The sequence below is a fragment of the Sturnus vulgaris genome, chromosome 29 (assembly GCF_052056855.1).
Source record: "Sturnus vulgaris isolate bStuVul1 chromosome 29, bStuVul1.hap1, whole genome shotgun sequence".
Taxonomy (NCBI): Eukaryota; Metazoa; Chordata; class Aves; order Passeriformes; family Sturnidae; genus Sturnus; species Sturnus vulgaris.
In genome coordinates, this window is record NC_142271.1 from 5,356,211 (window position 1) to 5,379,429 (window position 23,219).

Genomic DNA, 23,219 nt, shown 5'->3' on the forward strand with positions numbered 1-23,219 from the left:
TCTGCTGAAAATACAGAGTTAAATGCAGAGCCAAAATCCTCACAGTGGCCCTGATTTACATGGATGGCCAGAAGGGTTTGTGCAGGAAGGAAATGCTCTGCATTTTCCAGAGCCTTCAGCCAGGGGACAGAAGGCCAGGCTGGTGCTCCCCATGTGTGCCAGCATCAGGCAGAGCTATCCAGGGGGATTGGAGAAGCTTCTGGAAAAATCACCCTCGTGTCAGAACACGTTTCTCCAGGAATTTACACCCAGAGGGAAACAAACAGTGCCCAGTTTTCCTGTTTTTCCCGGTTCTCCCCTTCCCACAGGACGCGTTATCCGACGAGGCAGGAACGGCCGGATCCCAGGGCTGGGCCGTGCCAGCCTTCCCTGCCTGCCCATCCCTGCCCATCCCTGCCCATCCCTGGGGCCACAGCTGGAGCACAGCTGCCCAGGCTCACGTGCAGCCATCCCGAAACCAGCCTTGTCTGCTGGGGGTTGTGAAATGGAGAGGGGCAACACGAACCCAAAACCGAAAGCCGGCGCGGCGAGCCGGCCGCGCGCGGAGCCAGCAGCGAATTTACTGAAACACAGCTTTCAGTTTTGGTGAAAGCTGAACCTCCCTGGCTATTGGGGTGATTCATTTGCTCCCCGGATCGCTCAACAACCGAGCTGATAGCAGCCAGCTCTCAGTTTCTCCTTTATTAGGTGTCATTTATTGCCTGCACTGTCAGCACATTTCAGCCTCGGGGCAAACCCAGGGGATGTGTGGGACTGTCAGATCCATTGGCTGCTCCAGCCTCGGGCCCAGCCTGGTTTTCCATCAAAAATCCTTTTGGGAATATGGTTTAGGGGTGGTTATGGGGGTGCTGTGGTTGATTGTTGGTGATCTCAAAAGTCTCCTCCAATTTCGGGCGATTCTGCGTTTCTGTGGAGTGACTTCTGCTGCCACAGCAGCTCTGAGTTCTCCAGAAATAAGGATGGGAGGAGCAGGAGTTTGGGAATCCCTGCAGCCTTGGCCCAGAGCCCAGTGCTGGTCCCAGTGGTGTTGGTGCAGCTGGTGGCACTGCTCTTGGAATGTGATGCATGATCCCCTCCCCTTTTGGGCAACTCCTGAGCTGTTGCAGTTTTGGGATGAAAATTTTATCCAAAAGGGAGATTTAATTCTCCAGTTGGTCCCTGAACTGGGCAGGGGTGAGTTGGGCTCCCATGGGCTGGTCCTTGGCATCACAGAGAGCATCACCAGCCTGGGTTTGGGCACAGGGACACTTTGGGTGGGCTCACACAGACACAGAGGTTGCAGCTGAAACCAAAGTGCTGGACTGGTGAAAGAAAAAAGCTTTTTGAGCTGAATTATTTAACTTTAAAAGCCTGAAATATGCATTTCCCTGTGTGGAAGATGCCATTTATGATAACCAAAACATGAGTTCATATTTTGCCAGAGCAGGGGAAATAGTTCTCAAACCTTCCATACCCCCCGCCCTGGTGACTAAATGAATTTTCTGCAGAACAGCTGTTGATGCTCGAGATCCTCCACCACGCCTTTCCTCTTCCTCAAAGGTGAATCTTAGAAGGGGAGGGGGGGAAAAAAAAATGTCTTTTTTTTTTTTGCGATTTCTTTCCCCTTTCAGGGTGAAATCCTGCTGCAGCAGCAATGCCATCGCTGAGTCACAGGGTGAGTGTCACATCTGTGCTGGCCAGGAGGTGACACAGGCGGTGGCATCGCTGGGACGTGTCCCTGACCTGGCCAGGGATGTCCAGCCACGAGCCCAGGGTCACCCCAGCACTGGGGACAGTGGCACTGTCCCCTTCCTGCTGCACCTGGGCTGGGCTGTGGGTGCCTGGCAAAGGCAGGGAGAGCCCCAGAGGGACAACCATGGGTGATGCCCTAAATCAGGAGGATTCGGGCATTGTCTTGGGGTGAGGGACACTGTCCTGGATAAAGGACATTGTTTTGGGGTTAAGGACACTACTTTGGATAAAGGACATTGTTTTGGGTTGAAGGACACTGTCCTGGATAAAGGACATTGTTTTGGGGTGAGGGACACTGCTTTGGATAAAGGACATTGTTTTGGGTTAAAGAACACTGTCCTGGATAAAGGACATTGTTTTGGGGTGAGGGAGACTGTCCCAGGCTCTCCAAATGTCCCGGGGCTGGGAAAGGAGCTGCTCTGCCCATTCCAAATCTACTGAGAGTCCTGGGAACCTCTCGGGAAGAATCCCGGAAAGCAGCTGAACTTTTGGCTGTCTCCTGGAGCTCGGCTGAATAAAAACCGCGTTCCCCGAGCCGAGCCACGCTCAGCCTGCTGCTCCTTTCGAGGCAGCACCCAGTGTTTGATTTTTCAGTATTATTCGAGTGGTTGTGGCTCGAAACGTGACTGGGGAGAGGGTACATGATGTACCTCTCCAGCAGCACCTCCTCACTGAGTGTTTCCTGACTCATTTGTTGAGTTTGAGTTTACCGAGAAAAACAGATTTTTTTTTTTTTTTTTTTTTAAACTTCTGTCAGCAGCCCTGTAGAGCTGGGGCTGGAGCTGGCCAGGCTTTCTGCCCGTAATGAGCTGCACTAATTAAAAGTGAGAAGAGCAGTCTGATTATCAGGGCTGGCAGAGGGCATTTCCATGGCACAGAATGCCAAGCTCATGGGAAGAGTGACCCCAGGGGTGGCACCTGTAGGGAGCTGCTGGGTTTGGGAGGGCAGTGCCAAATTAGCAACTCGTGCAAACGAGGGTTTGGCACTGGCTTGGAGGGACGGGGATTTCTTGGCAATTAAATGTTGATTTTTTAAGGAGCTGAGAATGACGTTTCACTTTTCCATTGACACCCAGCTGCGCAGAGGGCTGGCTCACAGATGACATCACTTCAGGTGTCAAAGAAATTGCTCCAATGCAGAAAAAAAACCAAGTAGAAACATTTTCTTCCGCTGCTGAAAACAGAATTGCAACTCTGTGACAGGGGTTTGGTGAGCTGCAGCATTATCAGGGCAGGTGTAACACCCCATAATCATTTTTGTTTCGTGTGGCTGAGTTGGTTTTTGGAGCTTTTTTCCTGAAGGAGAACAGGAAGGGTTCCTGAGCCCAGATATTGTTATTAAGGCTCGATTCTTCCTTTATGAAAATTTCTGGGGAGCATTTCTCTCTCTCACATTCTCTGGCTCTGGGGACCTGAGAAAAACCATTATCAGGCTCATATCTGAAATGATGGTTTGCCAAAAGCTGCTGTGAAATAGGGAAGATGACAAAGAATGTCAAACCAAGGCTGGGCTGCCGAGTGTTATCAGAACTTCTTAGAGCACAGAAAGTGCCTTGAAAGGCACTATTGAAACTGCCTTATCACCCCCAGACACTTTACTGGAAACTTGATGTTAAATGAGATCTGGGAGCAGTCCTTGAGGCTGGGGCGCCCTGGGATCAGCACACCTCAATGACAACTTCTTCAAGGATTTTTTTTTTTTTTTTTTTTAGGATGGAATGAACGATTTGAAATGAATGATTTGAAATGAATGATTAGGAATTAATTAAGCTGGATGAGGGCAGGTTCAGGAGTGCAGTGACTCCCAGTAACACCAGTGGGAATGGAGCAGGGCTGAGTTTCCCCACGTAACCAGCCAGGGGTGAGTCAGAGTCTGTCCCCTGCGAGTGTCTGGTCCCTGTCACGCTCCTGGGCTGTCCAGCACCGTGTCCAGCGTTAGTCACTGCCCCAAACCCTGTGCCTGGCGCTTTCTGCCACCCCGGAGAGGTTTTGTCACCGCAGCAGTGACGGTGGCAGCTCTGTCACTGGGGGACACAGGGAGGTCCAAGGGGCTCCTTCCTCTCAGTGTGATTTTCCAGCAGTTCAGGGATATTCCAGCTGTTATTTTCCAGCTGCTCAGGGATATTCCAGCTGTTATTTTCCAGCTGTTCTGGGATATTCCCTCTGATCCTGACCCAGCCCCCTGTGTGATGTGGGACTGCTCTGCTCACCACGGACTTTGCATAAATGGTTTCTCAGGTGAGTTAATGGCACAAAGGCACGAGTTTTAATTCCTGAGCACCAGGGCAGCTCACAAAGCTCTCTGCTGCCTTTGCTTGTTATTTGGGATGTCACTACCCTTCGAGTGCCCTGTCACAACGTGCCTGCCATAAAATCCCGAGGGAGGAGCCCTCCCCCGATAGCTGGAAGTGTTCCTGGGGAGAGGAGAGCTTTCCCTGCCCCATTCCCAGCCCTGCAGTGCCCGAAAGGTTTGACAGTGCCTGCGGGAATCACTTCCCATTTTACTGAGCTCATCTGCAGCGTCACAATGCTGAGTTTCAGAAATCCCTCTTCCTTCTTTCCCTCTTCCTTCCCAGAGCAGAAGAGGGATGATTTGCTGTTTTACTGAGGGCATTTTCATGCTGCTGGAGCTGGTGGGTTGATGGCAGCCTGGGGAAAGCCATGCTGAGGTGATTCTGCTTCCATCTGGTTTGGTTCAACATGTGCTGATGGCTTTAAACTGCCAGAGAGCAGGGATAGAAGGGATTTGGGGAAGAAAATCTTCCCTGTGAAGGTGGGGAGGCCCTGGCACAGGGTGCCCAGAGCAGCTCTGGCTGCCCCTGCATCCCTGGCAGTGCCCAAGGCCGGCTTGGACAGGGTTGGAGCAGCCTGGGACAGTGGGAGGTGTCCCTGCCATGGGACAGGAGATGTTTGTGAGGTCCCTCCCAACCCCAGCCATTCTGGGAACTCTGCTGGTTCCACCCCACCTGCTCTGAAACGAGAGGTTTTTGGTCATGCCCCGTGTCCAGCACTTGGGGTGCTCCATCACCATCATTTCACAGACAGTAATACCCAAAAATGAAAATCTCTCTGGGTTGTCCCCCTCCCTAGTGGGGTTTTCCTCCTCCTTGCCCTCGTGCTGAGGGTCCTGTTGCTCTTTTGCTTTGCAGAAAGTCCATGACAGGACAGAGAGGCTGAGGGACACGTGCAGAGGTCTGTACAATCTGGACCCCGATAATCCAGCATTTCCCTCCTGTTCCTGTATCATCCCAGCATCTCCACTCCCCCACAGCCACGTCTCTTCCTTGCCTTCTGGCACTTGGCTGACCCATCCTGGGCGTCAGTTCAGTTACCAAAAGGAAAAAAAAAAAAAAAAAAAAAAGAAAAGAAAGAAATCCTTTCATGTCATCTGCCATTTACATAATGAAGCAAGAGCTCACTGCCTCTTCCCTTGGTTCCTCTCCCGGGCTGGGTGTGCACCGGGCTCCAGGAATGCTGCCACTTCCTCTGCTCCCAGCAGAATTTCTGCTGCAATTCCAGGCAGCAGCTGCGATTTAGGGGAGGAAGGTGGGGGTTAACAGCGCTGTGCTGTCCCAGATCCCTCCAACACCTCAGCCAGAGCAAACCCACCCTGCTGCAGCCTGGCCTGATTTTCCTCTGGCTGATTCCCAGGCACGGTGGGCGCCCCTGGGGCAGTTCCAGCATCCCTGTGTGCAACACCCTGACTAGCCTGGGCAGAAAATCCATTTGCCTAGTCCTCCCCTGGTGACAGATCTCTGCTCAAGACTGAGCTTGGTTATCAATAAATTCATTAGTCACCCAGCAATGTGTGCAGGACAGCCCTGGCCCACAGGCACAAGGTGCACCTGCATTGCAACAGGGACTGCCAGCAGGAACCAGCTCCAGAGGCTGCCTCTGGCACTGCAGGGGTGACTTTGCCACCCCAGTGCCCTCTGAGTGCAGCTGACCATCCCTCCTGCTCCCAGAAACGCCGGGGAGTTTATTCAGCTGCACATTTTTGTTTGTAGACCCAATGAAGCTCTCTCCAAAGGGGCTCCAGAAATATCCAAACCAACCTCAGAGCCAACAGCACGGGGGTGTGGAGTCTGCAGCAGCACTGCCACATCCGTGTGACAGCGTGCCCCAGGTGACAAATCCCGGCTCCCTGGGGACAGCCTGGGGCTGAAATGCTGGGAGGAGAACGTGTCTGCTCCTTGGCTGCAGCCGTTTTGCTCAGCAGGGAAAGCCTGTGGTGGGATGATCACGGATGTCACTGAGCTGGGGGCCTTGGGAAGGTGTCAGTGAAATCTCTGTCCTGCTGCAGGGTGACAGATTTGGGCTGTGAACGATGATCACCTAAATCACCTCTGACCCTGGAAACCACTTCTGCCAGCAGGGTGGGAGCTGTGTCCTCCCCAACCCCTGACCTGGTGTTTCTGTGCCTCTCCAACACCAGGGACACAGGAGAGAGAAATGTCCAGGAGCTGAGGAGAGTGGGAGCAGCATTCCCTGAACCTGCCGGTGGGATCCCTTGAATGTGGGAGCAGCATTCCCTGAAAGTGGCAGGGGAAGGCCACTTGTGCCAGGATGATGATGGAGAACACCCTGCACTCGAGTTTCACCATTTCTACCGGGTCCTGTGCCAGAAATCCTGGGGTGCTGGGACCACTGGCACCCCATGGGCTGATGCCACCGAGCTTCCCACATTGCCAACACCTCTGAGAGGAGCTGGGCATGGCCCCTCTCTGTCCAGGAGGGGATTGCTCCAGGCTGGGGCGTTGTGGGGATGTGACCCCAGACCAGGATGGGCCCTGGTTTTGGTCACATCCCTCTTCCCAAAAGGAAACCCACGCAGCGGTGCCAGAGTTCCGCCTCCGTAGGTGAGGGAAACACCTGTGGGAGAGAGAGCTGGTCCCTTGCACCAGCTCATTAATTCAGCAAATTACAAAGGGAAATATGTGCCGGGAAAAGCAAGAAAAATCCCAAAAGTTAATCCAAGAGTTATTTCCTCCTGGTACCGGGATAAAAACGCCTCCTTGGAGCTCTCCAGGTCAGTGAGAGAGGCGAACCCACACCCACGAGCAAGGTAAGATTCTGAATTTATCCCCTTGCTCTACGTCCTTTCGGGTATTCTCTTGTATTCCTACCTCTGAAATATTTTTTTCATTAATAACCTTCATTTTCAGTGCTAACAAAACTTGTGTTTGACTTATGCTGTTCCAGAGGGAAACTCTTTTCTTTCGGGATCTGTTACTTTCAGTCAGTTACCTCCTGTTGCTTCTGTGTTATTGGACTTAAAAATTTAGTTTCACTGTATTTATTTTTCTAGTAACTTTTTTTTTTTTTTTCAGAAGAACTCTGTTTATTTAGATGCATTTTAAACTGATATTTTATTTATTTTCCTTTCCTTTTTGAGCTCTTCTTTTAAATATTTAATTCTATTTGATTTTTTTTTTTCCCTTGCTCATGAGGAACAAAAAACAAATGGGTAAGAGATACTAATGAGTGTGGGGTTTTTAATGCAGATGTACAAGTTTTATATAAAATGTGTATATTTTCCTATGGATCACAGTTATTTAGGGAATAAGGAGGAATATTTTTCTCCTTGGGCAGGTCTCCCAGGCAGCTGCCATGAGAGGATCCCCCTTGTTCCTCTGCCTCTTCTCCGTGTCCTGCTGGGTGAATTTGATGCCGACAGCTGGGGACAAAATCTTCCACTTTGGAACCTGCAGGGTTTCCATGAGCATGGCAGAGATCAGGGCTGGCTTCACAGCAATTAAAGCCAATATTGTGAGTATTTCCCAGGCTCCTGGGGGCTGGGGGAGCCCCTCTGGAGCCAGCAGCTCCTTGCCCATCTCCATCCTCTCCACAGCAATCCAGAGACCCCATCCGGACCCTGAGCATCCTGTCCCACCCTCACTCCCTGCACAAGGTGAAGGTAGGTGGTCCAGGCTGGGGAACCTGCCCAAAACCAGGTGAATGTCACCTTGAGAAGTGCAATCTCTCATAAGTCAGCAATTTTCAGCTTTCTCACACCCTAAAGCACTCCCCAGGTCTCAGCCTCTGATATCCAGCTGCAAATTCAGCTGGTTTTATTCTGTGAGACTTGCTGAGGGTGAATCTCCTGGAAAATCAGCCTAAAATGATTTCCCATCTATTTTATCAGCTTCAATCAAGCACCACTGAAGAAGCCCTGTGAGTCAAACTGTCCTGCTGTGCTCAGCTACCACGAGTTTCCTGTCAGAGATGCTTTATCCCGGAGAGTGACTGCAGGTTTCACCCCTTTGGAAGAACTTTTAGTCATTAAATTCGTTTTCTAAGTCTTCAGACAGGTGCTGCATCACTCATCAGCTCTTCACCTTCTACGTGGACAAAGTTTTCAAGCACTGCAGGACCGAGGACTCGTTTGTGAACAGGAAAATCAGCAGCATCGCCAACTCCTTCCTCAGTGTGAGGAGGAAACTCGGGCAGTGTGTAAGTCCTGGGTGCTGCATCTTTAATATTTCATCCATAAACCAACCTGGGAGAGGTATAAAGCTGCAAAGTCTCTGTTTATAGAAATGGTTTTAATGAGAATACAAAGCAGAGTGTTTTGAAGAGTGTTCTGTCCATGGAGATATTTTTGTATCTCACCATCAAACTCTCCCATTGGCCCTAAAGCCCAATATTTATCCTGTCCTTGTGTCTGTCCAGTCACCTGCTGGGAGCTAAAGTCTGATTTAGGGTCCTGCAGCCTTCCCCACAGTGTCTCAGTCTAGGATGGCCAGCAAAATCAGAAACTGAAATCTTATTTTTAAAAATCAACTGCCCAGACTAATGAATTAATCTGGTTTTTCCAGCGTGAGCAGAATAATTGTGCGTGTGGGGAGGAATCCACAGAGAAATTCAAGCAAATACTGGCAAACTATGAAGGGGTGAGTTGGTGGCTGAGCCTGGCAATTAACACAGACATTTAAATTCTCTTTATGTTGGGTTGTAGTGATGGTGTCTGCTCACAGCTCATTCCTTCATTTATCATTCCAGCTGAATGTCACATCTGCAGCCATGAAATCCCTGGGGGAGCTGGACATCCTCCTGGACTGGATGGAGAAATCTCGTTAACTGGCAGCCTTAATTACCCACGGCCAGTGGGGCTGAGGAGCTGCAGGGGCTTTGCAGAGATGGGAGGGACAAAAAAAATCACTGAAATCAGCTCCTCAGCACCCCCAGCTGCATCCAGGCAAGCATGGAGTGCTTTTCCAGCCAGGGACATCAGCAGAGTCTTCATTAAGAGGGAAATAACGAGTTTGATTAAATCAGCATTGCTCTCTGCTATCAAAGGATGCTCCCAGGGAAAGCACACAAGGGTTTCTCCTGCTGGCAGACATAAGCTGTGATCGTGTCATAAAATTATCGTTTAAATTACAGATTTTTTTTTGTCTAGGGAATGTGGGGAATGAGGGCTGGGAGGACTCTGGTGCAGCTGATGTTGCATAAACCTGGGCTGGGTCTCAGGGCTGCTGCCACTGATGGATGTGGCTGAAATGAGAAGTACAGTGTGAGAAATGCTTCCAAGAATAGGTCCTAGCAGGTATGTCAGGCCTTAGAAATCTGTGTTTCCTCTTGACATGATATTTTCTGCCTTATCAGTAAAAAAGTTTCTGTGCAAGATGTGTGGTTGCTGAACAGAAAAAGGTTCTTGAGTGTATTGTGCAATTTACTGACACTCAGTAGTGAGTTTTGTGGAAATTGGTTGTGATGACTGCAAATAAACCCCACTTGAAACTGTGCTGAGTCTGTTTGTCAAAATTCTGAGGAATTATATGATTCTTGCTGGTGACACTTTCTGAATTCCTTTTAGAGCAGATGCTGCCACTCCAGCGTGCCAGGGCTGATGAATCCTTCAGGGCACGCCAGAAACACCAAACTCAGACCCCAGTGCTGCTAAATCCCCCCAGTTTGTCCCCAAACCTGTGCATTATTTATTGCTCTGGTCTGTTCTCTCCCATTTTGGGTGTTGCTGGCACCCACTGCATGCTCCAAATCCCAGCTGGGGGACAGCCCCAGCATTTCTCTGTGGCACCAGTGTCACTCTGGGTGGCATTTGGTGATTCACTTTCACAGGAAAGGTCTCTGACTGCTCCCCGTCCTCCCTCAGATATTTGCTTATGCCAAAGGAAAGCTTCCAAGGGCTTTGATTTTGTTAATTCACTTTCTCATTTGTGCAGGTGTCAGGGCTTGAACAGGTGAGCACATCTCCCCACGCTCTGGCAGTGCTCAGGAGAGCTGATTTTTCAGCTCCATCACTCTTTTAGGAGTGACAGGTGTGTGGGACACGGGTCTGTGTTGAAGAACAAGCCCTGGGGATGATGCTGGGATGCAGTGAGGTGCCACAGCTCGTCCCTGCCCACAGGAAATCACCTGCTGAAGGAGCAGGTGAGTTCCTCATGGAGCTTTGTGGGCTCTGGGTCACAGCTTGAGGGTTTTATTCCACACCTTCAGCTCATGTCACAATCATCACATGCCATCCTACCCATGGATCACAGCCTGGCTGCTGCAGCCCTCAGCCCATGCCTGGCTCAGTGCTCTCACCTGAACCAGGGATTTCACACCTCTCCACCCACGGCAGGGCACGGCAGCAGCCCAGGGCTCTTCCCTTTGGAAAGGAGATGCCAGCGGGAGGTGCCAGCACTGGGAAGGGGCAGAAGGCAGCTGAGGGGTGCAGGATGCTCATCCCACCCACGCCTGCTCCTCTCCCGGAGTTCAGCTCATCCCGGCTGCTCCCAGGGCAGGGAGCGAGGAGCCGAGAAAGGAAAGGACGCCCTGGGGCAGGCTGAGGAGGAAGAGGATTTACACAGGGACAGCAAAAGGGGTTTTCTCCTGTCAGAAATTTCCACACCCGAGCGTTCTCCTGCCGCTGCTGCCCGCCGGGGATGCTCTCCAGGCTCACTCCTCTCCTATTGCACCAGAGTCAGGCATTGCCTCCCTTCCAGCGGCTCCGGCCGGGCGGGGCCCTGTCCCTGTCCCTGTCCCTCCACAGACCTGTCCCTGTTCCCCCATGCCTTTCCCGAGATCCCAACCCCTTCCCTCCGTGCTCTGAGAGGATGCAGAGGGGATCCCGGGGATGCAGAGGGGATCCGGGGATGCAGAGGGGGATGCAGAGGGGATCCGGGGATGCAGAGGGGGATGCAGAGGGGATCCGGGGATGCAGAGGGGGATGCAGAGGGGATCCGGGGATGCAGAGGGGATCCCGGGGATGCAGAGGGGATCCGGGGATGCAGAGGGGATCCGGGGATGCAGAGGGGATCCGGGGATGCGGCAGGTGAGCCCTCATCTCCCCCTGAGGGCTGGCAGGAAGGTTCAAGGTGGGCGTGAGAACTGGTGAGCAGGAGGGAGATGCTGCCCTGCTCATCCCAGCAGTGAAATACCACAATTCAGGAATTATTTGTGTTTTATCCTCAGTGAAATTCTGGAATCCGCAGTACAGGAATTATTTGTGTTTATCCTCAATGAAACTCAGCGTTTGCCAGCTAACCCAGCCTGCCACTGTCTCCTCTTTGTCATTACAGCTTCCTACACTGCTTCATCTGCAGAATATTCAGCTTTTCCCACCCTTTCTGTGCCTCTCTGGGTGGGCTCTCCTGTGATATCCCACAGACCCTGAGTTCCCCAGTCTGCTGAAAGCCACTGGATCTTAACTGCTCGTGCATACAAACACTCCAGACGTGTCTGGCCTGCAGGTGCCACCCTCAGGTCGGGAAAGCTTAGGGGAATCAAAAGCATCAGCTATCCTAAAGGGTTTTCCAGCTGCCTTTAAAAGAAAAAAAGAATTTTTTTTAATTTTTTTTTTTTTTTTTTTTACAATTCTCTTTCTGGCCTGTGAGACCCCAGTGTAGGAACTGGGGCTGCTGGTGGGATGAGCCACTCGAGTTCCTGCTGCTTCCCAGCCCAGCCTCCCCACTCTGACCTGCACTTCCAGCCCCCTCTGGCATCAAACCATTCCTCCTAAATCACCACTCGAAGCTGCATTTAAGCAAAAAAAAGAAACAAAAAAGGCCAAGCTATAGCAAACAGTGGGAGTAATGAAGAGTGTTGCTTGCTGACATCGTGATCCTCGAGGCAGAGCCAGTCCCAGGTGCTGCCACCTCCCCTCAGAGCTGGTCCTGGGGAGGGGACACGTCCAGGACAGCGTTGTCCCCCCCGGAGCTGCCCTGGGCGATGCGCTCGGAGGTGACGAGGAAGGAGGAGTAGGTGAGCTCAGCGTCCTCCTTGGAGCTCTGGGAAGGACAGGAGGGCACAGTCAGGGCATGGGGATGGGCACCAGGGGATGTATCAGGATATTTTTGTGGATATCCCAGAATAGCACTGGATCCAGCAGATCACACTGTGCCAATGTGAGCAGCGTCCTGGGAACACCCCAAAAGCTTTTAGGTTTGGGATGCCTTGGCGAGCCTGTCCCTGGCATCCAGCTCCCCTGTCTTTAAGCTGCTGGGCTTTACTGGTGTCCTGGATTGCTCCAGTTCAGCTGCTGGGCTTTACTGGTGTTCTGGATTGCTCCAGTTCAGCTGCTGGGCTTTACTGGTGTTCTGGATTGCTCCAGTTCAGCTGCTGGGCTTTACTGGTGTTCTGGATTGCTCCAGTTCAGCTGCTGGCACCCACAACAGCCACACCTCTGCTGTTGGTAAGGCCTTTGAAAAACGGGCTCGAATCTGGCACCTGCAGCTGCTGGACCACGATCTTAGCCGAGGGGAGGGAGGCAGAGAAAATTAGGGGAAGGCAGAGATCACAGCAAATCTCAGCCCCTGCAATGGCAGAGCCCTCCCTGCCTCCCTGTGCCCCCTGAACCCCTGAGAAGTGGGATGTGATGATTTCCAGCCATCTGCTTATCCCAGTGATTCGGATTTCTGCTAACAAACCCAACCTTCCTGACGCTGCCTTGGTTTATTTCTTGAAGCAAAGTGACTGCTGTTAAAGTCTCTGCTAAAACAGGGAGTGAGGACAGGGGGGAGACCCACCCTGGGGGCTGGATCTGGGTAAAATAGAGAGCACCTGGGAATAAATAAAGCCCTTGGGAGAAGACAGCCCCTTTGGGATAGGCTGCAGGGCTGTGACCACATCTCCCAGGTCGGTGGCCACATCCCCCAGGTCAGTGGCCTTTCTCCTGCCTCCTCTTACCCTTTTTGCCTTCATTGTGTCTGCTTCACTTTCCTGAGTGTCCGTGGTGGTGATGAACTCTGCAGGCAGAGAAAGGGAGGTGTTGGGGAGGGGGCTGGCAGGGGTTGCTGTGCCCTTTGTGGGCTATTTCAGCCAGGAAGGGCTGTCCCTGAGCCCGGGGCTGGGCTGGGCTGGGCTCAGCCACTCACCGTCCCCTCCCATGGGGGTCTCCTGGCTCTCCTTCACTCTGTTGCTGGCACTGAGGTCCCTCACGTTCTCAAAGTCTGACATGCTGATGTTTGTCCTGTAGCTCCCCACGGACACCAGGTCTGGTGAGAGAGGAGGAAAATCCCTCAGGTCTCGCTCAGAGTGGGTGGGAGCACCCCAAAACCCAAAGCCTCTGTGCCAGGTGATGCTGTGGCACAGTGGGCAAAACCATGGAGGGCTGGGCTCTGCCTCAGCCTGGACACTCTGGGAGTGGAGATCTCTGGGTGGGTCACAGAGGAGCAGGGCTTGGAGCTCTCAGGGTGGAATCAGGGCTCTCTGGATTCGTCCCAGGAGGAGCTGGGACCTCCCTGCCCATCCTGGTGTGGTATCAGGAGAGCAGCTCAGCCCAGCACTTGGGTATTGCTGTAACTCAGTGCTGCTGCTGTTTCTGAGCCCAGAGAGGCAGGGACTCACCAGATCTCTTCAGCTGCCTGTATTTGACAATGGCAAACGCTGTCACAGCAATCAGGATCAGGCCAGCAAGAGGGCCCAGCACTAAGGCCACAGTGTTGGAGCCATGGCTTTCATCAGAGCTGGAACTGAGGGAGAGAGATCTCACTGAGGATGATGCATATGAAAATCCAGCAGGCTAAATTTGGGTAGGATGGTAATTCTGAGTGAGCATGGAGCAATTAAATCAATTAACTGTATTCTAGCACGCAGAATAAAATAAAACCCAAATAAAAATATAGGCTTGAGGTCAGGGTGAAAACAGCTACATCAGCAGCTTGGTTATTAATACGTAAAGGAAAATTCTCTAATATTAACAGAAGTACTTTCAAGTAGTTGTTTTGTACATGGAATGTCTAACAATTTCCTTCTTGAATTGGAGATTAATTGTGAGTCATCTTGCCCTTTGCTGTCACTTTTTATCTTCTCTGACATTTAGAGCGAAGTTCTTTGGGGACAAGTTTTTTTTTCGTGTGTTGCTAAACAACACACGCAGAGGGTGTGCAGACACAGTGGGGTTCATATAAACCATACATTTTTCACAAATTCATGAAAAATGGCAGGGGATGGAGAGAACCAACCTTTCTGGGAGATCTCCTTTCCGCACCTCAGCGTCGCTGTAGGCTCCTCCTGGGGGAACAGCTCCAAGTTCACGGCTGGAATCGAGGTCCAGGAGCTCTGGGCTGTGCTTGGCATCGCTCCCTGTGTGCCCCAGGGCAGGAGGGTGGTTAGAGAGCAGCACCATGAGAACTGGACACTAAAACTCCCGGGGTGTGTTTGGTGGGAGCTGCCGTGGGTTTTGGCTCGAGACCTGAAATGCTCTCACACCAAAACGTTTGACTGCAAAAACCTCGAGTAGGATCTCTCTGCCTATGAACTTTTGAAAAGGTCTTGCATTTCTAATTCTGCCTCTAGTATTTCCAGATCAAATTTTGAATCCTTGATTTGCTTTTCTTCCTGGCTCCTTGCTCACCAAAAGCAATGAAATGAGGCTGTTTCACTCTGTTTTCACTCTCCATCACCCACTTAGGATGGGGAAATATCAGACACCAAGGGCTCGGCTCTTTCTCTGCTTCTAACAATATTCCTCCCCCCAAAAACCATCTCAATTCCAAAATACTCCACCAAAGCTGAGACTAAGCCCCTTGCTGTTGGTGCCAGCCTCTCCTGCTCCTTTCTGCTTTCCTGTTTATTAAGATTAGAAATTCCCTGGAGAAAATCTCCGGACTTGATCAGTTCTTCACCTGAAAGGTGAAATGATGCTACACATTGTAACAGGAACAACCAATCAGCACGGGGTTAAAAAGCAAAACCGGTGTGGAAAGAGGTGAGTTCTAGGCTGGGTTTCTCATGACTGGGAAGTGAAAACTGAGTGAATGAAAACCCCGAGGGCAAAACGTGCCGGGAGGCTGCGGGGTGACAGCGCTTCTGCTTGGGGCTGCTGCAGCCTAGCGGTGATGGAGAGACTCCCTGGTGTGGGGAGGGATCTGCAGAGACTTCTCACACACCTGTGTGCGAACTCGGGGACAAGAAATGCTGGCTTAGAAATGCCACGGAACGGGGCAGATGTTGTTGAGAGAGAAAACGGAGCTAGGAAGAATTTCCAGAGGATGGCTTTGCAAATTAGACTGGATACTTTGGAGAAATAGAATTATGAAAGGTGCGTTGTACTAGAACCCATGAGGGGTGATTTTAGATTATTGGATTTGAGGCATTTTACAGCATGATGTGACAAAAGCTGATGGGCCAAGAAACGCCTATAGTGATTGTAATTAGGAATTTTTTTTTTTTTCCACAATGCTCCTTCTGGCCTGTGAGAGCCCAGTGTAGCTGGGGCTGCTGGTGGGATGAGCCACTCGAGCTCCTGCTGCTTCCCCACTCTGACCTGCACTTCCAGCCCCTTTTGGCATCAAACCATTCCTCCTAAATCACCACTCGAAGCTGAATTTGTAATTAGGAAATATTCGGTCTGATTGTGATGGCGTGAATTCTAACATCCGTATTTTCTCACCCTTCATACGAGACTGAAAACGGAACAAAAGCTTTTAAAAACACCTCTCAGTTGCCCCATCTCTGGCTCAGAAAAGGGCAAAACCCAACAAACAGTGCCAGCCCTGCCCGGAGCTCACCTGAGCTCACCCGCAGCTCCACAGCCATGGTTTCCCCGAGGATTCCATTGCGCTTCACCCCACACCAGTACCAGCCTTCATCATCCTCCTGCAGCGCCTCAAAGCTCAGCACAGCCGTCCTGGTGGCTGTGTCACAGCTGGCACCCGGCTCTGGCAGCCCCTGCTCCTGTGCTGGCAGCACAGCACAGCCCGTGTAGTTCCACCTGCACCAGTACTTCTCGTAGGAGCTGTACTTGCAGGGGTAGGAGCAGGTTAAATTCACCCTGGAGCCCGCTGGTGCCTCCACTTTCTTCTTTCCTGTCAGTGCAGGTTCTCCTGTGAGGGGAAAAAGGACATCAGGGCTGCTGGGACTGCTCTCAGTGCTGGGGATGGAGCTTGGAGGGAAAGAGTTCCTCAATTAACACTAAAAATGCTGCTTATGGTCCTTTCCTTGCAAGGCTTCAGAAATGCTTCACGAGAATTTTCTGTGAGCTCATTCCCACAAAACTGAAACTTTCTGTCTCGGCTTTAAAGCTGCTGGGGGGGGGGGAGTTCAGGCTTGGAGCTCTTCCCAAAAAAGCCAGCTGGCTGACTTGGGCTGGTTCTGTACCTCCTGAGCAGGCAGAGAGCTGCCAGTGCACGGCCCTTACCTTTCACAACCTTCAGTTCTGTTGATGATTGCTGCTCCTTCAGCTCATTTGACAAGCACCAGTAAAAGCCTTCGTCCTTGGCCTGCAGCTGGTTCAGGATGATGGTGACAGTTTGATTTTCAGGGTTCTCAAACATGGCCACTCTTCCCTCATAGCCAAACTTCACGAAGCCAGAGTTGTCTATGATCTTGTCACATCCCTGCAGTCTCCACTTGCACCAGATCCTCGTGGAGGATTTCTTTAGAGGATCATAGAGGCACTCAAAGGTGGCTGAACTTCCATTTTTGCCAGTTACCGTGGTCTTTAACTGAGGGAAATTTTTGTCTGTTGGTGAGAATGAAATGAGAAATTATAAAAGTCTCACTTGTGTCCATGGGGCAAAAAAAAAATAAAAAAAAATCAACATTATCAGATCAAACCAAGCTGCTATGGCTAAAGGAAGGCCAGGCAAAGCTCAGGGGTGTTAAACATCAGGAGATTGTCCTGGCACTGGTGGGAATTGATCCTAAAGGGTCAATCAGGCCTTGCTTTTTCCCAAATTCACTGAGTGTTGTTGGCTCTGTGGACAGATATTCCAAAGCTTTGTTCCTTTTGCTAGAGGGACCATCCCCATCTGCCAGTTTGAGATTTAAGGAACTGAGGGCTTGAAGACACAGCTTGCTTGCCTCAGACTGGGGGGGTGGAATTTGTCTCCTGGGGGTTTTTGGGCTGGGGAGCAGAGCTATCCACTTCTGGGAAGGTGACATATGGATTAAGCTTTATTTAGTGATGGTTTACTATGTTACAGGTGGTTAAATAGAAAAAAAGGATGTTGATGAGAGAATAGGATAATAGCAAGGAGAAACTTCAAATTCTCGCTAAATAAAGTGAGACTGCTGGTGATGTTTGTGAAGAGAAGGAGAGAAGGGGAAAACACCCTGGGAACAGCTCACCCTCGTAGACAAACACATCCAGTTCCTTCGATTTTCCTTCCTTCCCATATTCGCCAGCCCCACAGTAGTACAAGCCCGTGTCTTCCCAGTCCATCTGGGTCATGGTGACACTGAACGAGCCTGGAGGCTCCTCAAAAGTCAGCAGAGCTCTGCCTTGGAAATCCGGATCGATTTCCTGGTAGCTGTTGATGATGTTCCGGCAGCCATCCTTCTCCTTCTTGCACAGGTACCTCCTCTGGGCGGCCGTGTCCTCCCCAAAGCTGCAGGACACGCTCCAGGTGCTGCGGAGCTTCACGTAGAAGAGCTCAGCTGCCTCGGGAACGGGTGGGGCTGTGCAAAGAGACAGAAACGGAATTCCCTGAAATCCCCCGAGGCTCTCAGACACCGGACACGCCATCGGCACAGCCTCGTTCGGAAGGGACAGGGTGAAAAAACTAAAATTTTTTTTTTTTTTTTTTTTTTTTTTTTTTTAGGGAATGCCAAGGTTGTAATTACCTTTTGCAACGCTGAGAGTGACTCCGTGGGACAGACCCTTGCCATTGACTCCCAAGCCGCACTGGAAGGTGCCAGCATCCTCCAGCACCAGCGCTGAGATGTTGAGCTGGAAGTTTTCTGCCTCGGGGTGGTCGCTCAGGGAGATCCTGCCCTGGTAGGCAGGAGCCACGTAGTCCGTGCTCACCACGGTGGTACACCTGGAGCCCACCTGCCTGCACCAGTATTTCCTGGCGTGTCTGTTGGCGGGGGTGGCAGGGTAGAAGCATTTCACGGTGACTGAGCCGCCCAGCACGCCGTGCACCTGCCGGGGGCCGAACACGGGGCTGGAGACTGCGGGGACAACAGGCGGGGTGTGACACACAGGTAGGCACTCCACATTTCTGCAGGCTAAAATCCCTTTTATTGCAACAGCCGGCTTTATGTACCCTCTTTTATACCGTTTTTTTATACCCTCTACAAAGTTTACACTTTGTTCATTGGTTACAATAGATCAACACAACGTTTATTGGTGTAAAACCATCTCCACCTAAGACTTTTCTAGTATACTAAATTACTTAATAATTAAATATAAGACATTAAATTAAATATACTAATATTCTAAAATATTTCTCCCAGGTGCAGGTTTTCTTTCCTGCTTGTCTCCTTCTTCTCTTCTTGGTCTCCAGGCCAACGGCCTTGATAGAAAATTTCTCAGAAATAATCCTTATTCATTAACCCTCTGTGGCCCACAGACCAGCTGTGAGTGCTACCATAAGCTGAGTGTCCTGGGTGCCACACGGGCCAGGTGGCATCAGGTGCCCACGAGGTCCCGTGGCAGTGAGGGGCACCCATGAGGTAAAGATGTTCCCCGTGATGCTGTGGGATTTTAGATTTTATGTTTTTCATATCCTGCACTGCATTAATGCCTAACTCCACAGAAAGTGTTAAATTCACATTTTGGTCAGACCAAACAATCCCTCTGAGCCTGGAGCTCGAGGACACCCTACAGCCTCAGGCCCCACAAAGTATCAAAAAAGTGAATTATGGGGGAGCAAACTGGGGGAAGGTGACTTCATTACCCGGAGCTGGAATTGGAGAATTAACCTCTGATATGCAAATAGACCAAACTTATATCTGAGAAACTCGTGACCATCATCCAGTTTGGGTGTAGCCTCTCGGGAGGCTTCATCTGCCCTCGATATCCCTGACGGATTTCAATAAATAATCCACTTTTATCATTTTTACTTTGGCCTCTGATTCTAGGTCAGCCTGTTCCAGGGCATCACCCAGACCCTTCTCCTCCCCTCCCAGTGCCACCCCTGGTCCTTGGCCACCCCAAAAGCTGTGTCCCAGTTGGGTGACACTCACTGGCTGCCTTGGGGAGGTGTCTGAGTCTTCCAGACCCAGCTGGGAGCGAGGAGAGCAGGAACAGGAACGCCAGTAAAATCATTTTTCTTGCATTCCCTGGAAAAGACGTGGAAGGTCTTGAATAATCACAGCTGCAAAATGTTAATCATCTAAGAACCTTGAGGGTTGTGGAAGGAGAGGGGAATATGGTTTTGAATTGCTCCTGTCGAGGAATTGGATGGGAAAAAGGGAGTTGATATCTCTGTTCTTGCCTGGGTTGCTGGGGACCAGGACTGCCCATGGATCTCATCCCAACTCCCCAATATTCCCTCTGTGACAGAATTCCTGACTGGAGCCTGGATTTAGTGACTCTCTCTGTTTCCCTGGTCTCTCCAAGGACACACAAAAGACAAAAAGGGTGATATTTTCACTTCTTAATTCTTTCCTCAGCTGCTGAGGAATTGAGTGAGGGATTTACTTCAGCTCTGCTCCTCCAAAAATCAGATTTTTATGTGCGTTTCCTGAGCACACCTCTTGATCCACAAGGCACCCACGGGAGCTGATGAGAAGTGCCAAGAAAAACCCTCGTGAACAATCAGAGGGATTTAAATTCAGGGCATCAAGTGAAACAATTTTATTGAGGGTAATTCCCAGTTTTTATTTCCCTGTTAAGATGAAAGGTGTTCTGTTGTGCCTCTTCCTTGTATTGTGATTTCTCCTTGCTCAATGGCCACTTGTCCTTGGCTAATTATTAACTCACTGAGCATGAAAAATTCTCTTTCAAGCACATCTCTGAAGTAGCCAGCAAGGCAAACATGACAAATTCTGCAGAGAGCAAACAACGTGGCACAAAGAGAGCCTTGATGTTTGCCCCTGGCTGACAGCTGTGCCCTGATGTCACCTCACTGCCCTCCAGCCTGTGGTGCAAGCAGGACCCAGAGCAACCTTGCCCATTTTGGCAGAGCTGAAATAATAACCTGTTCTTCTGATTTCTTCCAAAAGTTCGGCTGTTTTTGGGGTGCAGCCCCTGTCAGGTCTGGAAGGGTTCCCAAGATCTCTGCCTGCCCAAACCAGGGGTTCCTGGTGTTCCACCAACACCTTCAGCTCTGAGCTGTCCCCAGCACTGTTTTCTCAGATGCTCTTAAAATACAAGTGGATAAATTACAATATAATGATATTTTTTCTTGCTTTCCAACTCAGGACAGATAATTTTGTTGTTGTTGTTGTTGTCTTCGTGTGGTCCTGGGAATGAATAACACTCAGTCTGGATTTGGTGCTGGGCTCTAAACCTGTGCAAGGACATTTTAGTGCTGTGTAAAGCCCTGGGGAGGGCAGACCCCCCTCAGCCAGTCCCACTTTATGGATTTGTTTTTAGTGTTTAGTTTTTTACTCTTTAAATTAGCTGATGGTCAATTCCAGGACACTTCTCTGGACCTGGGTTGGGACCATCACCTTCCTCTCCATTGCTTTTTTTATGCCTAAATTTTGGTATTTTCCAGGTTTCCAGTGCTCTCTGGCCAGGCTGGCTCTTCCAAATCTCATCCATTACAAGACTTTCCCCGCATTTCTGTTGTGCTTTTGGGATTCTGTCACTCCAGGGGAGAATTATCTTCGGATTTATGATGATTTGGAAGAGAACAGGACCTGAACCCCAAATTGTGCAAAGCTGCTCTGTCTGGGTATGGAAGAGCAGAGTTCAATTCCCAAATTCTGCTGAATTCCTGCTGCAGGGATTGCAGGGATCAGCCCCGTGCAGCCCATTAGATATTAACTATTGTTCCTGCAATGACCAATGTCAAGGCTGGGCCATGGGATTGACAAAACACGAAGGTTTAATTGTGATATTTTGTCATTCCATCTGGGAGCACTTCTGGCTTTTTGTGGAATGTTTGCTGCTATTCAAATAGTTGAGAAATAATAACATAGAGGTAATAAATTGCATATATTCTGCATATTTTATATATAGGTAATATTTTCCCCCTCCAATCCTTTTGGCCCATGGGGAAGCTGTGCAGATGTAAATTGTTGTAGAGAGAATTGTGCTGTGAGGAGGTGCTGGAGGCCAGAAAAAGGGAAAAAGGCACAGCAACAAATTTCATCCTGCACAGGAACTGGATTATTCCCATCTTCAGCTGCCCATCAAGGCTCACTCCTGATCTTGCCTTGCTGTGGGTTTTATTTGCTGCAGTGGAATGGGGAAAAGCCACCAATCCACCCCATTTTCATGGGGTTAAGAAGGAGCAATCAACATCCAGATAAAAGATCGAGCTGACCCAAACAGGTGCAGAAAATAAACATTTCCAGTCCCCAGCAGATGCCTCCTTCACAGTATTGAGGGAATAAAGGAGGGGCTGGTTTGGTGATGCAGTGAGCAGAAACACTGAGGTAGAACTTGCTGAAGATTAACAGGATTTACCAGAAATCAGCAGCTTTTAGGAATGCCTGCAGTGCACTAAGAATGTTTGTGTCACTTAAACATATGAGCAACATATTTCAGAAAAGAAATTAAATAGAATGAACGGTCGTGGCAGTAACTGAAATCCCAGCTGAGATTGTGCTGCTGGCCCAAGTTTATGTTCCTTTCTGCTGTTGGATCCACTCTACACTAACCTGAGACCTGATTTTATGTTCCTTTCAGATCCTCCATCCACTTGTTGCTTTTCAGATCAGATTTTCATGGTTCATTTGTTCCTTGGGCTGGAAAGTGAAACCAACTTCAGCACTATTAAATTATTATCGTTTAATTCTGCTCTGCCTGCAAGGAGCAGGAACATGCCATGGCCCAAGGGCACTCAGTCTGGAGGGATGGATGGTGCCAGTGTGGATTCATTAACAATTGCAATTAGGAGATGTTTGTTTGTACTCTAGAAATGTATTAAATCTATAGGAATGTTCCCTTTGCAGAGCAGGAATTCAGGAATTCACTGGGACAGGGCTCTGCCAGGCTCCTCGGATCTCACTTTTAGGAGATCACATCCTGTCCATTCATTTAAGCTTCAGGCTCTGTTTCTCTTCCTGTAATTGTACAAACTTCTCAGGGAGCTTCTAAAGCAGCTCCTTTAGGGCACAACTGCAGCAATTCTCTTCTAAAATTTCAAAATCTGCCTGTTGGGATTTAAAAGCCAGTAATGACCTCAACCTGAGCCGCGAAATTTAGATTTACTACAGTAATATTTACGAATTTTTATTTCTGATGTTAAAACTTAATGCAAATATTGTAATGATAATTAATCTATTGTTTTGTTTTGTTTTGTTTTTCAGAAATTAAATATTGAAAATCTGCTGCAGATTAAAAAAAACATAACTGCCATAAGTCTATTCCTAGGGTTCTTTTAGGAGAAATCAGCCTCCCACCAGCGAGCTCTGGACATGAGATGGCTCCAAACTGCCCCAGTGTGAGGAAGGGTCCCCAAAAGTGGCTCGGGAGCCGTGTTCTTCTCCTTCCCCTCCCCACCACGGCCCTCCAAAGGTTTGTGCATTCCCCAAGGTGCCAAAGCAGCTTTACTCACACTCCAGGCTCCTCCTGGCACGTCTTGCTTTTCCTCTCAGTGAGTGGCCAGTGTGGCACTGCCAGCCTGGTTTAAATAGTCCTGCACCTCCAGCCCTGCATTCCCACCTGTGCTGCCTTAAAGGAGCAACATCCAGCACTGCTGCCAGGTGAGCTCTGCCCAGGGGAGGGCCGGGCACGCCCAGCCAGTGCCAATGTCCAGCCAATGCCAATGTCCAGCCAATGCCAATGTCCAGCCAGTGCCAATGTCCAGCCATGCCAGTGCCAATGTCCAGCCAATGCCAATGCCAATGCCCAGCCAATGCCAATGTCCAGCCAATGCCAATGCCCAGCCAGTGCCAATGTCCAGCCAATGCCAATGTCCAGCCAGTGCCAGTGCCAATGTCCAGCCAGTGCCAATGCCAATGCCCAGCCAGTGCCAATGCCAATGTCCAGCCAATGCCAATGTCCAGCCAATGCCAGTGCCAATGTCTAGCCAATGCCAACGCCCAGCCAATGCCAATGTCCAGCCAGTGCCAATGTCCAGCCAATGCCCAATCCCTGTCCAGCCAGTGCCAATGTCCAGCCAATGCCAATGTCCAGCCCCTGTCCAGCCAATGCCAATGTCCAGCCAATGGCAATGTCCAGCCCCTGTGCAGAC

The 23,219-nt window shown here is 50.2% G+C and overlaps 2 protein-coding genes across 4 annotated transcripts; one reads left to right on the forward strand and one right to left on the reverse strand.

The window, feature by feature from the left end:
• The first annotated feature begins 1,792 nt into the window (after positions 1–1,792).
• On the forward strand, positions 1,793–9,460 carry LOC148220950 (interleukin-20-like). Of its 3 annotated transcripts, none has more exons than XM_088180329.1 (6): positions 1,793–7,198; positions 7,324–7,500; positions 7,583–7,648; positions 8,032–8,184; positions 8,550–8,624; positions 8,734–9,460. In XM_088180329.1, exons 2-6 carry the CDS (start codon positions 7,342–7,344, stop codon positions 8,809–8,811), a joined length of 531 nt encoding a protein of 176 aa, XP_088036455.1. In that variant the 5' UTR covers positions 1,793–7,198; positions 7,324–7,341; the 3' UTR covers positions 8,812–9,460. The 3 variants fall into 3 exon arrangements, with proteins under 3 accessions (XP_088036455.1, XP_088036456.1, XP_088036454.1); XM_088180330.1 differs by having other exon boundaries at positions 1,793–6,796; XM_088180328.1 differs by having other exon boundaries at positions 1,793–7,500.
• Positions 9,461–11,122: 1,662 nt separating this feature from the next.
• Positions 11,123–23,013, reverse strand: LOC106850980 (polymeric immunoglobulin receptor-like). Its single transcript, XM_014872649.2, has 11 exons — positions 22,581–23,013; positions 19,093–19,188; positions 17,746–18,075; positions 17,251–17,580; positions 16,319–16,642; positions 15,690–16,004; positions 14,142–14,262; positions 13,525–13,649; positions 13,053–13,172; positions 12,865–12,923; positions 11,123–11,966 (listed from the first exon to the last, which is right to left on the reverse strand). The coding sequence occupies exons 1-11, from the start codon at positions 22,834–22,836 to the stop codon at positions 11,841–11,843; spliced, it is 2,202 nt and encodes a 733-aa protein (XP_014728135.2). The 5' UTR covers positions 22,837–23,013; the 3' UTR covers positions 11,123–11,840.
• Positions 23,014–23,219: the final 206 nt, after the last annotated feature.

Bases quoted from the DNA above. Each gene is read 5' to 3' on its own strand.
- LOC148220950 (XM_088180328.1), top strand. From the start codon at position 7,342: ATGAGAGGATCCCCCTTGTTCCTCTGCCTCTTCTCCGTGTCCTGCTGG. The intron at 7,649-8,031 runs GTAGGTGGTCCA...TCGTTTTCTAAG, and splicing joins ACTCCCTGCACAAGGTGAAG to TCTTCAGACAGGTGCTGCAT. The intron at 8,185-8,549 runs GTAAGTCCTGGG...TGGTTTTTCCAG, and splicing joins GGAGGAAACTCGGGCAGTGT to CGTGAGCAGAATAATTGTGC.
- LOC106850980 (XM_014872649.2), bottom strand. From the start codon at position 22,836: ATGGCTGGACATTGGCACTGGCTGGACATTGGCATTGGCTGGACATTG. The intron at 17,581-17,745 runs GTAATTACAACC...CTCTTTGCACAG, and splicing joins CACTCTCAGCGTTGCAAAAG to CCCCACCCGTTCCCGAGGCA. The intron at 13,173-13,524 runs GTGAGTCCCTGC...CTCTCTCACCAG, and splicing joins CAGGCAGCTGAAGAGATCTG to ACCTGGTGTCCGTGGGGAGC.